Source organism: Lonchura striata, chromosome 3 (assembly GCF_046129695.1).
Source record: "Lonchura striata isolate bLonStr1 chromosome 3, bLonStr1.mat, whole genome shotgun sequence".
NCBI classification, from domain to species: Eukaryota; Metazoa; Chordata; class Aves; order Passeriformes; family Estrildidae; genus Lonchura; species Lonchura striata.
The window spans coordinates 38222365-38235470 of NC_134605.1; the positions used below are offsets into that span (position 1 = coordinate 38222365).

Genomic DNA, 13106 nt, shown 5'->3' on the forward strand with positions numbered 1-13106 from the left:
TTTCCACATGACTGTGGTTCCATCACATCCTTTACCTGACAACGAAAAAACTGGTAAAATAACCCAAACCCAAAGTGAAAAAAAATCCAAGCCTTTAAAATTATTCCATCAGCTAATCCAAACTCAGATTTATTTTCCTGGTATCAGGACAGATGCAAATTCTATCCTTAAATGTTCATCTCAAACATTTCAGCATCAAAACATTCATTCTGAGAACATGCTGCAATATCTCATTAAAAAAAGAAAGCTTTTTACCCCCAGAATATCTTCTACTAACAAGGTTTTTCTGGATCTGGCTACATAAGCAGATACCGTAGTGCCATGTGCAATGGGCCCTGCAGGAATGAGTCGTGGGTGTCCTTCTTTAGCTCCTGGTGGTGTAAATACACACAGACTCTAGTTAGAAGGAAAAAAAAAAAAAGAAGAAAGAAAGAAAAAGAAAAGCAATTAGAAAGCATTATTACTTTTACAATTCCTGCGCAAACTATGTAAAATAAAGTAGATAATGTAGAAAAACACGGCTTTTGACAATGAAAAGCAGTTGAATAAACTCCTTGTAATTCTTCTGAAATCTTAGAAAATCCCACTTTAAAGTCATCCAGGTAACTTCTGGACAACTCCTGTGAGCACAGTGGATGACTTAAGTCAGTTATTCTTTAAATCAGGGTAGGATTGCATTTATTTTGAACACTTAATACACAGGATACAAGACTCACAAAAGAAAACATTGCCTTGTAAGAAAAGCATTATCTTAATTTTTTTATCTACAATGAATTCATTTATTTCAATATAAAATATTCAAAAAGTAGATATAATATTTAAATTTCTTGTTATATAGTACCAGAGATACATGACAATGCCACAGCACAACATATTACTAACATGCCTCTTAATAAAGGTCACAGGTTGTGCTGCTAATTAATTTTACTCTCAGAATTTCCTTTCATTAAGGCTGCAGTCAGAAAGGAGCTGTTTTCTAGCATGGATTATTACAGGTAAAATTTGCATACAAAAATTCAGCATCTACTATCAGCTGTAGAAAATGAAGTGATGATACGAGGTGCATCCTCTCATAATTTTCCCGTCTTTACAAATATGCATGGTATGTTATAAAGCATTAGTACCAAATAATTCAAAAAAAACCCCACAGTGAAAAGTTCAGAAACTAAAGAGATCCAATATAATGCACCATATGAAGGCACTCCTGAAGTGATGAAGAGAGCTGCAATGGATTACCAGTATTTTGGAAGGAGAAATTTGTGCTTTATGCTGAGGGGAAAAAAATCGTCAATTAAAAAATTCATAGCCAAAAAAATGCTGAAGTCTATCCAAGAAGAATCAGAAGTCCAACAATTACGGTATTTAGTAAGCTCAAAAGAAAAACACTCAAGATTCTGACAAAATCAGTAAGCAAGTACTTTATTCTTAAGCAGAAATTCAGCAGGACAAGAAAGTGAGTTTTTCATACAGAAATTAATTTGCTAATGTGTGGTATGGATTAAAATTAAAATATCTTAAAAATAATAAGAAAATAGAGTTGCCTCAAACTAATTTAGCACTGACAAGTGATTTTTTTAAATTGGAAAAAATATTTAGTCCTGCTAAATATTCAGACTATTTACTCTATTTTAATGTCTTGCATTTTACTGTACAGTACTTTACAGTACAAGCACATGAAATCATGAAATTTTCTGTTTATTCTTATCCTAAACCTGAACCTTATTCTTCAAACCCATCTATGCTCACAGCATCTTTGAAGTGTGGCCTCTAGAGGCAAAATACACTTGAAAAGTCAGAATGTGTATTTTCCATATGAATTACAAGAATGTAATTTAAAAAAAATAAAGAAACATCCAAACATCAAAAACCATCAAATCAATACATTTACTCTGTCAGAACAAGCCTACTCAATCTACCAGAATAAAAAGCTCCATTTATTCTTACTTGTTTATAATCTAATAAAGATACATATAATTTTAAAATGAAAACTTAGTTTCACAGCTGCTTGCCTTCATAAGCTTCAGTTCATGTTTTTACATGCATTTAAATAGAATGAAAAAGAACATTTTATATAACAAAGCCAAGAAAAGCACACCATGATCTAAAAAAAAAATAAAAGAACATTATTCTAATAAAATTGAAGAAATCACAGGTCTTTATTTATGTAAATCAGTGTTCTGGTATAAAGTATTTTTCAAATAATAAAAAAGGTAGTAAAGTATAAAGAGTATAGAAATGCTGAAATACATATATTTATAGAAGTCTTATCTGCTATACCATATGCTTAAGAGTTACTATTTAAAAAGTACTCTTATAATAGGAACAGTAACAGTGAAAAGGTGGTTTCTGTTGCAGAGTACTGTAAAATGTAGAGATGCAACACAATGTTAAAAGCCTGCTTGATATAGTCCAAGTAGTGGAATGAGTCAAAATCAACCAGATATCAGAGATCAAAGTCAATTTTGCTGAAAATGCCAAAGAATAACTCTTATTCACACCATTCTTCTTACATGATACATTTGATTATTTTTGCCAAGGTAGCAATGCAGCACAATTAGCAAAGTAACCATGCTATTTAATTTATGTGTATAAAATGTGCTTTTGCACACTCATCTCCTGAGTCATGCCCAGCACTAAACATAATACAATGAACAAATCTTTCTCTTCTCAGAAAGAGCTTCTCAAAACAAGAAAAAAAGGGAAGAAAACCAAACAGCCACTTGCACCAGAAAACAAAGAACTCACTTCTCCCACACTAACATCTTTTTCTTAGAAAACACCTTCATTAAATCTTCAGCAGCCAAAAACCTGTGTTGACATATTGAAGCAGCACGGTCTTTCCTGTGTCCTTGTGTATCATTTTGCCTGGTAAACCCCTCAGTTGTTAACACAATGAAGTACTGCTGGAAAAAGTTTTTCCCTATGCTGGAAAAAGTTTTTGAACATTATTTTACTTACAGCTTCTGCAAAAAAGAGTTTTGCAGAAGCAATTCCATTCTATGGAAAGTTGCAAACTAAGGGTCAGTGATCGAAAAACTCTTCAACTACCCAGTAGGTTCCAAATTTGCCACTATTCCTTCTGACTGCAGAGGTAGAAATGACTGTGCAGAACAACTGATAATCTTATCCTAACCATGCAAGACTATTAAAAAGAAAGGCAATTTTTCTCATAACCATATATGAGCTGAAATTAATCCATAAGCTTCTACCATTCCACGCTGACTTTATACATACACCTAATAAATTGCTATGAGTGTTTGTACATTCCATATTTGATGAATTTAAATCTGAATGAGCTTAAATGTTTATTGCCAATTAATTATGTAGCAATGTCTTGAGTAGAAGCCATCAATGGCAAGGTCAGCCAAACAAAACAAAGTAAACTGCTCTACTCTACTATGGCGTGTTACTGAAATAATCTCTGAGGCACCCCCCAGACACAGATTTATGGGAATCTCTAAAATTAATACTGTCAAAATCCAGCAGGTTTTCACATCACCTATGCAGCTCACTTTTTATTTTTGCTTAAGAAAATATTTATGAAACGAAATGTACTGCAGTAATGATAAAATTTGGGGCTCACCTACTTTCTTCTGACAATGACTCCAGCATTCTTTTAATTTGCAAATGTACATTCCAATAATGTTTCACTAGCTCAAAAGGTAACTAGAAGTGTGTCTATACAGACATCAGATATATTGCATACAGCTTCACAAGTAAGTGAAGAAATTGATAGATTGGCCCTTGTGAATTAACTTGCATTTTCTCAGTTTGTCTGAATATTTTACTTCAATAAAGACAGTTTGTATTTCTGGTAATGATAATAAACAATGATTAATAATCAAAATAAGAAATCGGTGGATCTTCATCCACAAGTTAACCAATATATAGTCAATAAAAAAGGAAATATAAGAATGTTAAGACCCCTGATTTCCCAAATACTATACTGATAGCTCACCATGCAGTAAAAGGAGACAGCAGGGTGCTTGTGCACTACTCACAGACTGCTTTGCTGCTATTATCACTTGCAGTGAGCCTCTAAGTCAGTATCAGAAAGGGATAAATACAAATAGCTCTTTATTGATAATGCAATGTCACAGTGTCTCTCCAGGCAAAAGTAATAAAAGATAACTAGTGTAGAAAGAGCATTAGGTATCTCTACTGTTGATAGAGAGAGAAGGCAACCAAAATGGGAGATTCAGTCTGAAAAACTGGATCTGAAAAACTACCAAAAGGACAAACATTGTCTTGGAGAGAGAATCCTTTGGAAGCTTCCAGGTTCAGGCATTCTGGCACCTGGCAGTCCACAGGACTCTGTAACTCCCAATTTTGATCTGTTTACCTCCTTCCAGACAGACAGAATCTCCTTTTCTTCATCAGTCTCAACTACCCTCTTAACAATATTCTTCCAGTAAGTTCACGGTGATGGACTTCTTTCTTTAAATGTAGTAGGCAGGAGAACACTAAACTTTGACATCAAGAACTTCTTGCAACTTGTTGAAACCCTAGACCACATGAGGTGCTTTCTTTCCTTCCATCTGTGACAGGACATATTGCACTGGCTGGGCCTAAAATCTTCAAAATTACTCCTCCCTTCCTAGTTTAATCACTTAATTCACTTTTTTAAAGTCCACAGCCCAAAAAACTCCTATTAATTTTGATGGATGTAACAATATGGTTTGGAATCCACTAATGACCTATCATGAACATGGAGATCAAGAGGTTCTAAAAAAAACAAACTGAAGCAAAATGGAAAGTCCAAAAGAAATTATGACCTTAACAAGTGTTTAAACTCTGGTGAACACAGACGACTGTTGCAAAATTCATTGTTTCATCTTGGTGGTGTTAGGCTATATAGCTGAACTCAATGATCACAGAGTTTTTTCCAACTTATAGGATTCTATGATTCTATTCTATGACCCATGTTTCTTAGGCACTCTAGGTATAGGCAACATATTGTTGTGCCTAATATCTTTTAAAAATACTAATGTATTAACAAGCCTGCCAGTCTACAGGAATGAAGAATGCTGCACTGTAACTGTTTCTTGAGAGATATAAAGATGACAACATCCTCAATTCACAGATAAACCCACCACCTTGGCTTTCAGACACATACCAAGATGAGTTTATGCTCAAAAAGCCATAATACCATGGTTTTTGGTGCTCTTTCCTTGGTACTATGCACTCAGTCTGGTAAAATTATTTATTTCTCTTGAATCTCTTACTGTGGCTGAAAAGACCTTCTTTGCTCCTCATTTCTAACAGGTAAGAGCATGCACATGAAGAATCACTCATGTTCATCTTGTCATGCTAGTGTAACTTGGCCTCATTTTTAGTTTTTCCAGTGAAAATCTAATACTTGACAGAGACAGCAGATTAAAATCCCAGTAAAAGAAAACAGGAGTAGTAGCAGCAAGTCTCATAACACAATAGTATCTGCAACTCTTGACAGATATTGTTACAGCACCAAGAAAGTACCTACAGTTTTCAGTGATTTCAATCTTTGGCTCTTCTAATGAAGATGACAATCACAGGTATAACTGATGCTATTTTTCTAGTCACTGTTGGTATGTAGTTTGTTGGAATACAGCACAATACCAAATCCTATCTCACAAAAACTAGAAACCATTCAACTAGCTACATAAAGTTTGTCAGGATTGGAATTAAACTGCAAACTTCATCATCATCATCTTCATGATCATTATAATTTCACAAACTGCTATTTCTTCTTTTCATAGAACTACTTATAATGAAGCCAATGACAATCATATACCAATTTTTCTAAAATTTCCTTGCAGAAAAACAGTCTGGGTAAGAAACAGGTTTAATGATTAAAATGAAGGATAAGTACACATGTGACAAGCATTCTGCTAACAAACTATTTTGCTGGTACAGGTGACTGATCTTGATCTAGTTTCTTCCACAGCACAATCCACTGATAAAACTGGTCCTAAAAATGCTTCACAGAAAATCAATTAATATTCAACTGACATTAAATGAAAGCCTTCATACTAAAGCCCTGCTATGTGATCTGATGCTTGGGGGAAAGAAAAAATTAAAAGAGAAAAAGGAAATTGATCAAGCTGATATTAAGTGAGTTTAATGGCCTCTGGTGCTCACATCTGTTTCTATTCAGTAACAGCAATAGATTTTTATTCTTGGTAAAGGACAACTTAAATATAAGACCACACAACCGAATGATAAAATTATCTGCAGATATTTACAAAGGCTGTGCCCTAAGGCCTGGATTTTTAGTAAGAATAAAATTCATCATAATAGGCAAAGATGACCAAGAAAAACAAACTAACATAATTAATTTGGAAATTAGTCATAGCCAAACCCCTTGCATTTGTTATGTGGCTTAGTTGAAGCAGTAGCCCAACACTACCATGCTAAAATCTTAAAGAGTTCTAGGCAATTATGCCCTGGGTTTAAACACAAGTGCAGCAGACTGTATGAGGCACACAGGGTTAAAAGAAGAAAAAAACCACCAGCAACTACCACCATTGTTTATTAAAAAAATGTTTCCTTTGCAACACCTCACAGTGTACTAGAGGAGATTTGCGATTTTAAGCCACATAGTATGCACAAATGTTGGATACTTGTGAAATCAAGATGGTGCACTTACTGTAGAACTACTAGCAGTTGAGTTTGGTATTTTTGTTGTTGTTGTTGTTTTGGTTTGGGTTTGTTTTTTGTTGGTTTTGGTTTGGTTGGTTTTTTTTTTTTTGGCAGGGGGGTTATGTGTTCACCCTTCTGAATAGTATCAATTTTTAACTGAACTTAACTCCTGGAAATTTTCCAGTTGATTTACGCAAGAAAAACACCACAAGAGTTATAGCAGTTCATTGACACAGAAAACCAAATTGACATGCCTCCCTGCCATCCCTTCCATTTTAAGGCATGGTCAGCTAAGCAGTTTTCTGAAAGACATTTGGCTGAGAGGTCCAAACACTCCTCTAGGGATGAGGATCCCTGAACTTGCACAAGCAACAGACTGCCATGCTTTGTTACAGCCGTAACCAAGGAAGTTTCCCAATGACAATTCAAGCACACTGCTTCTTGCCCTACACACCATTGGAGATGATTCCTTTCCTCTCTGCCTTATCTAGGCATACTTTCACCCCTCAACTTCCTTTTCTTAGACTAAGCAAAAGCACTTTTGTTTCCTGATCATTCTCTCTGCTCTCTCCTGAACTCACTTCAGCTCCTCCAATTCTATTTTTTTCTTAATGTGCTGTGTTTAAATAATGTTTTATTCCATCTGGGGCTTCAGCAACAGAGAGAGGAAAAGGGAAAATACTTTACACTACGGCTAGAGTTCTGTTTGTGTAACTTTTCTCAGCTGATTCATTGTCTGCCTTCTGATCATGTTCCAAAGGCCATTTTGAAATCTAATCCAATCCTACAAACATATCTGCAGTCCTATATTCTTTCTTTATCTGCACATTAGTGAATATATCACACAAAATCAGATACCTGGATAAATCTTTGCAGATTTATGCAAAACAATCTCCTATTCTGATAGTAAAACATAAACTACTGTACTCTGTCTAGTTTTCTAGCAATTTCTGCATTCTATCTATAGTACATATTGATGCATGCACAGGCTGGGGAATGAGATGCTGGAGGGCAGTGCTGAAGAAAAGAACCTGAGAGTCCTGGTGGATGGCAAGTTGAACAAGAGCCAGCACTGCCCTGGCAGCCAGGAGGGCCAACCCTGGCCTGGGGGGCATCAGGCACAGCATCGCCAGCCGGGCAAGGGAGGGGATTGTCCTGCTCTGCTCTGAGCTGGGGCAGCCTCACCTCGAGTGCTGGGGGCTCTTTTTGGTGACACAGTGCAAAAGAGATCTAAATCTCCAAGTGGGGTTCCAAAGGAAAGGCACAAGGATGATGAAGGGCCTTGAGGAGAAGCCGTGTGAGGAGCAGCTGAGGTCACTTGGTCTGCTCAGCCTGGAGAGACTGAGGGGAGACCTCCCTGCAGCTGCAGCTTCCTCATGGGGGGAAGGGGTGGGGCAGGCGCTGATCTCTGCTCTGTGACAGCACCCAAGGGCATGGCCTGAAGTTGTGTCAGGGGAGGTTGAGGTTGGATATTAGAAAAAGATGCTTTTATCCAGAGGATCACTGGGCACTAGAACTGCTCCTCAGGGCAATGATCACAGCACCAGCCTGACAAGAGTTCAAGAAGTGTTTGGACAATGCTCTCACACACAGAGTAATTCTTGGGTGTCCTATGCAGGCCAAGAACTGGATTTCAATTATCCTCATGGGTCTCTTCAAACTCAGGATATTCTGTGATACTATATTAATTGTGAACACATTCCACAAGTCCCCAAAATACATTTTGACAGTTATTTCTTTCAGTTTGATAATTTATTGACTCAAATTTAAACTCAAACACTGTAACTAAACAAGAGCTTTAGCTCTCCATTGAGTATCACTATTCACTGGTAAATAAGAAAGCAACAGATTTCTTCCACTTTACATATAAAAGAACCCCATGGTCTTAGAATTGATTCAAGGATAAAGAACAAAGTTTCCTGAATTGACTTGCAATAATTTCACCTGGAAACATGTTAAAAGACTCAAATTTTAGAGAAGATGCCTATGCATTCAAAAACTGGAGACAGCAAACAGTACATGTTTTTCACTGGGCTCTTAATAATGCAAATCACCCACCTCATAAACTCACTAGATGGCACTGCACACACATCAAGCGGCAACAAGTTTTGCATGACCAGAAATTCAAGAATGGCTTAATAAAATACACCCTGAAGCACAGAGTATGTGCACATATTTGTGGCCTCACATAATTATTTCTTACAATAAAGCTATTGGAAACTTCTGTCTGAAGCAAAGATAATCTGTTTGTCAACACAATTTGCAGTTTCAGGAACTAAGTAACACAAGACCAAGTAAAAGCTGCTTTAAGTGTATGACTGTTAAATATGAAGTCATACATCTCTACGTGGGAATCATGGTGTAATCATGAGGCAAATTACTCATACAAGTAAGGACTATAAAGAAGAACTATCTGAAAACTTGATTAATGTAGTAATACATTAGGAACTCTGTAATTGGGATAAGAATTTTAGAAACAGTGCCTTGTAAAGATGTCAGCTTATGGACTTAAATGCCTAGCTAGCATGATACTTGAGCAATTGATTTACACACAAAGTATCCAATAGGAAAATTTCAGTAAATCCTTTAAGCCATGTTTGAAGATGATACTTAATTAAGGTCATAACAGGAGAATTATTAACTGTACATTCATCCCCATAAGAAAGAAAAAAGAAAATTGAAATAAAGTCAAGTCCTTTGCTGGAGAGTTGTGAAACTTTCTTGTTTGATTTGGAAGCACTTCTGTTCTCCAGTATATAGTACTTGTAAAATGGCTGCTATGTACCTTAAGTAATACCAGCTTTATTTGCATAATTACACTAACCCATGGACAAAGATAATCCCCTAGATATGAAGAAAGTTCAAAAACCAGAGGCAGTATGAGCACAGGTCTGTTCAGATTATGGCCCTGATGAGGAAACGCGACTGTTTTTAGCACAAGTACTTTGCAATTAATTCTAGCATATGTGTAGCACTGGCAGAACCAGATTCTGAAACGCTGGGCAACTTCATGGGGAAGGAAGGAGCTGGGAATGCAAGGGGTGCTTACCTGCTAGAGGGCAATAGTTTGAAAAGCAGAATCACTATCAGAACACTCTCAGTTTAGGACTGCACTGAGTGGTAGAGCTTCAAGCAATTTGAACACCCAGAAAGATGCTAAAATAACTGAACTACCCACACTGGAACCATTTTGGCACCAAAGCTGAGTAATACTTGCATAAAGAAATGCACTGGAATCTGCAATTGATGTGGCATCTTCTATTTCAAGCCAATTTTCTCAAGTAAATATCCTGAAGGCATTCAACCTGAACTGTCAGCCAGAAGTTACTTAGTCCTCATGCTGTTTTCCAACTCTAATATGGTATGTAAACTTCAATAGAGAGAAAGAAAATGAAACTGAAAAGAAACTTTTTATATGGACAGATATTTTTACAAACTTTTGTGCCATTAAACTCTAAAGGATTTTTTTCCAAAGCATTGTCTTCCTTTAAAGGCAAATGTATCATCTATGTTTTGCAAAAAGAAAGGGACTGGCTAATCTAGAGCTTTTTCTCAACTAGATTAATTTTTTTTTCAGTTCTAATGTAATTGTCATGTAAGGAAAAGTCTGTTTATATGAAATATAGCACCAAAGAATTATTTACTATGCACTCTTAATAATCCATGAAAAAAGTAATTTGCAATGATATGTCAATTTCCTCAACATTAAGAAATAATAGCACAAAGTATGTAGTAATCATTTACTGGTTTTCATTTTGCAAAAATTAAGCATTTTTGCAAAATGAAAATAATCTTATATCCTAATTAGAAACTCACTATTTCATCCAGGCTAAAGGTAGTTAAGGATATCTCATATTGCAAAAATATTTCTTTGATGAGATTAACACACCAAAATTCTCAAATTTGGATTAATTTAAACAAACAAAAGTATACCTATACACATTTAAAGCAGGAACTGAAATGAAGTAGAGTTAGTGCTTGTGCTTCAAGTTTGGTCATAAGTTCCCTTACAGAGTATAGTCAGAACACTCATCACTAAATATTAGAAAACCAACTGAAAGTAGCTATCTACTTGTTCATAGGATTCCTCCATTCTTACACACTCCCATCCCAAAACTTGATTCTCAAAAAGATGTACATGCACACGCATACACTCCTAGATGGATAACAAGCAGATATTTTCTAAGCTAAGAACAAAAAGCCCAATGCTAAATTGGGGGGGCTGTGTTAGGGGGGTGGTGGGGGGAGGGGAAGGATTTTGCTAAATTTGCAAAATTCAAGTCAGATATCTAGCACCAAAATATTAAGCCACCAAAAAGCAGAGACTATTATTCAGCAGATGGCCATAGATATTCAGCAAATACTTTGTCCAGGCTAATCAAAGGGTTTAATTATTATTTTTTAGTTTCAGCTTAAAGAATTAGCTCATTCCTGCTTTTGCTATGCAGAATATTTTTGTTCCCATTTTAAAAAGGCATTTAATAAAAATAAATAAAACCTCATTGCCAGTGCTTGCTGGGCAATGGCTAATCTCACTTGGATACATCCTTTAATTAAATATTCAAGAGGCAAGGGCTATCCAAATTAATTTACAATGACAATTTATTATAAGAAGTAGGCGAATACATTACCATTTAGTTACAAGACTACAAACATGAGTTTGGCTCAAAGCCCACTAAAGTGAATGGAAAATCTCACACAAACTTCAAAGGACTTGGGATCAGTCCCTATAAAAACTACATGAAGAACTTTCCATTTTGGGTGATGCAGCTACATAGCAGTGGTTAATAAAGTCAATGTGTGTTTTTAGTGGTTGGAGATTTTTTTTCAGGAAAGAGTTGTACAGGAATACTGGGAAGCAAATAGATTAATCTGCCTAATATGATATTAAAAAAAATAAAATAAAATAATAAAAAAAAGCAGAAGGTCATATAGTATCCAGGCCCCCAGGGTATCAGAAGGCTGTCAGTAATCCCATATTATGCCACAGTAATCTAATAGGAAAAGTCTTCTTTTTGAAGAATTCTCTTTGTCTCAAGCAGTAAAGTTAATTTTGATATAATCTTTTACAAAGCATTTAGAGATGAGCATGCTCAGCTGGCAGGCAGTCACTGCCACCAAAGCTGGCCAGCGCTGTGCATTTGGGATGTTTGGGATGGAGGCTGAACTTCCTGCAGGTCCCTGCCTCTGACAGCAGGAGGGAGATTTTCAGTGACTGTTTGTATCACCCCCTACCCATTAATGCAGCCACCTACCTAGTAATGAGAACAAAATATGGCATTCACAAATGACAAATATGTTTCTTAAATTATACCTCTTGGTGAAAGAGTTATTTAAAAATATATGCTATTTATATGCTTAACAGAAGTCATTGAGAGAAAAAAGAATTTTCAAATAATAAAGTGGGCTATCCCTATTATATGAAACAGTCATATCACAAAAAATGCAAAACCTCATTTCCATTTCTTATAGGAAATTTCTGTATGGGCCTTCTTCCACATAAAAGGTGGAAGATGTACTTACAGGTTTGTACATCTTCAATTCTGTTTCCACTACATCAGAAATGTAATATTTACTGCTTCTTCTGAATTCAAATACTATTTCTGAATCCAAATATTGCACAAAGAGCAAAGGAAATTGGCTAATGGACTATACAAGAATAAGCTTTTAAAACTGGCAGTGTAAAGTAAGGAAAAAAAAAAAAAAAAGAGAAAAAATATTTTCCTCTCTAGTCACTGCTTGTTTCTTGAACTACTGAAAGACAAAATTTCTGAAAAATTCTGATTTTTAAGTTGAGGGAACTGACTGAATTGCTAAACTGCATTTCCTTCTGATAGCCATTCAAAATAACTATGAAGTCTTCTACTGTGCTAACTGCACAAATTAAACTGGATAGAAAAAGATGCAAGGTATTCTAACATTCAAATACCAACAGAACAAATATTGGATTCACTGTTGTTTGAATTAGTACATCAGAAACTAAATGAATTAATAAATTTAAAATGTATCATTTATTTTATGACAACCAGAATCTACATTATTTCACTATCAAGTTGCAGCTGACAATTAACATTTTAAAAAAATCAGGGAAATAACTAGATGCAAAGAAAAGGCTATGCAGACATTAAATCCATGTTAAGCTTTTTATTTCTTAAAGACAATTAATAATAGGGTTAAATCACAAGTTAAGCTTCCAGAGTCAGAGAAACAATAGCATTACTGCAAAATCTTAAAAAAAAACTAAACTGAAAAGACCAAGGACCTAAATGCAGAGAATATTCTTTTCATTACCACCATTATTATATTAGAAAACATACTTGTGAATGTACAAAAAGCAGCATTTTAATCCAGTATACTTACATTATTGCATTCTCCCAGGAAATATAGTGCAAATCCATCAGCTTTTGTAGCTGCCAAAGGAATAACAAAAGAAATAATTGTTCTCACAGAGATAAATCAAACTTCTACAACATCATGGAGGTGAA

General features: G+C 35.4%; 1 protein-coding gene across 8 annotated transcripts in view; it reads right to left on the minus strand.

Moving 5' to 3' along the window:
- Positions 1-13106, minus strand: part of PDE10A (phosphodiesterase 10A) — a 351678-nt gene that overhangs the window by 43761 nt on the left and 294811 nt on the right. For all 8 annotated transcript variants that reach the window (XM_021544164.3, XM_021544162.3, XM_021544159.3 and 5 more), the window contains 2 exons: positions 12982-13031; positions 256-396 (listed from right to left, as the gene is read on the minus strand). In XM_021544164.3, the coding sequence (XP_021399839.2) occupies positions 256-396; positions 12982-13031 (191 nt within the window). The remainder of the gene's footprint in view (positions 1-255; positions 397-12981; positions 13032-13106) is intronic.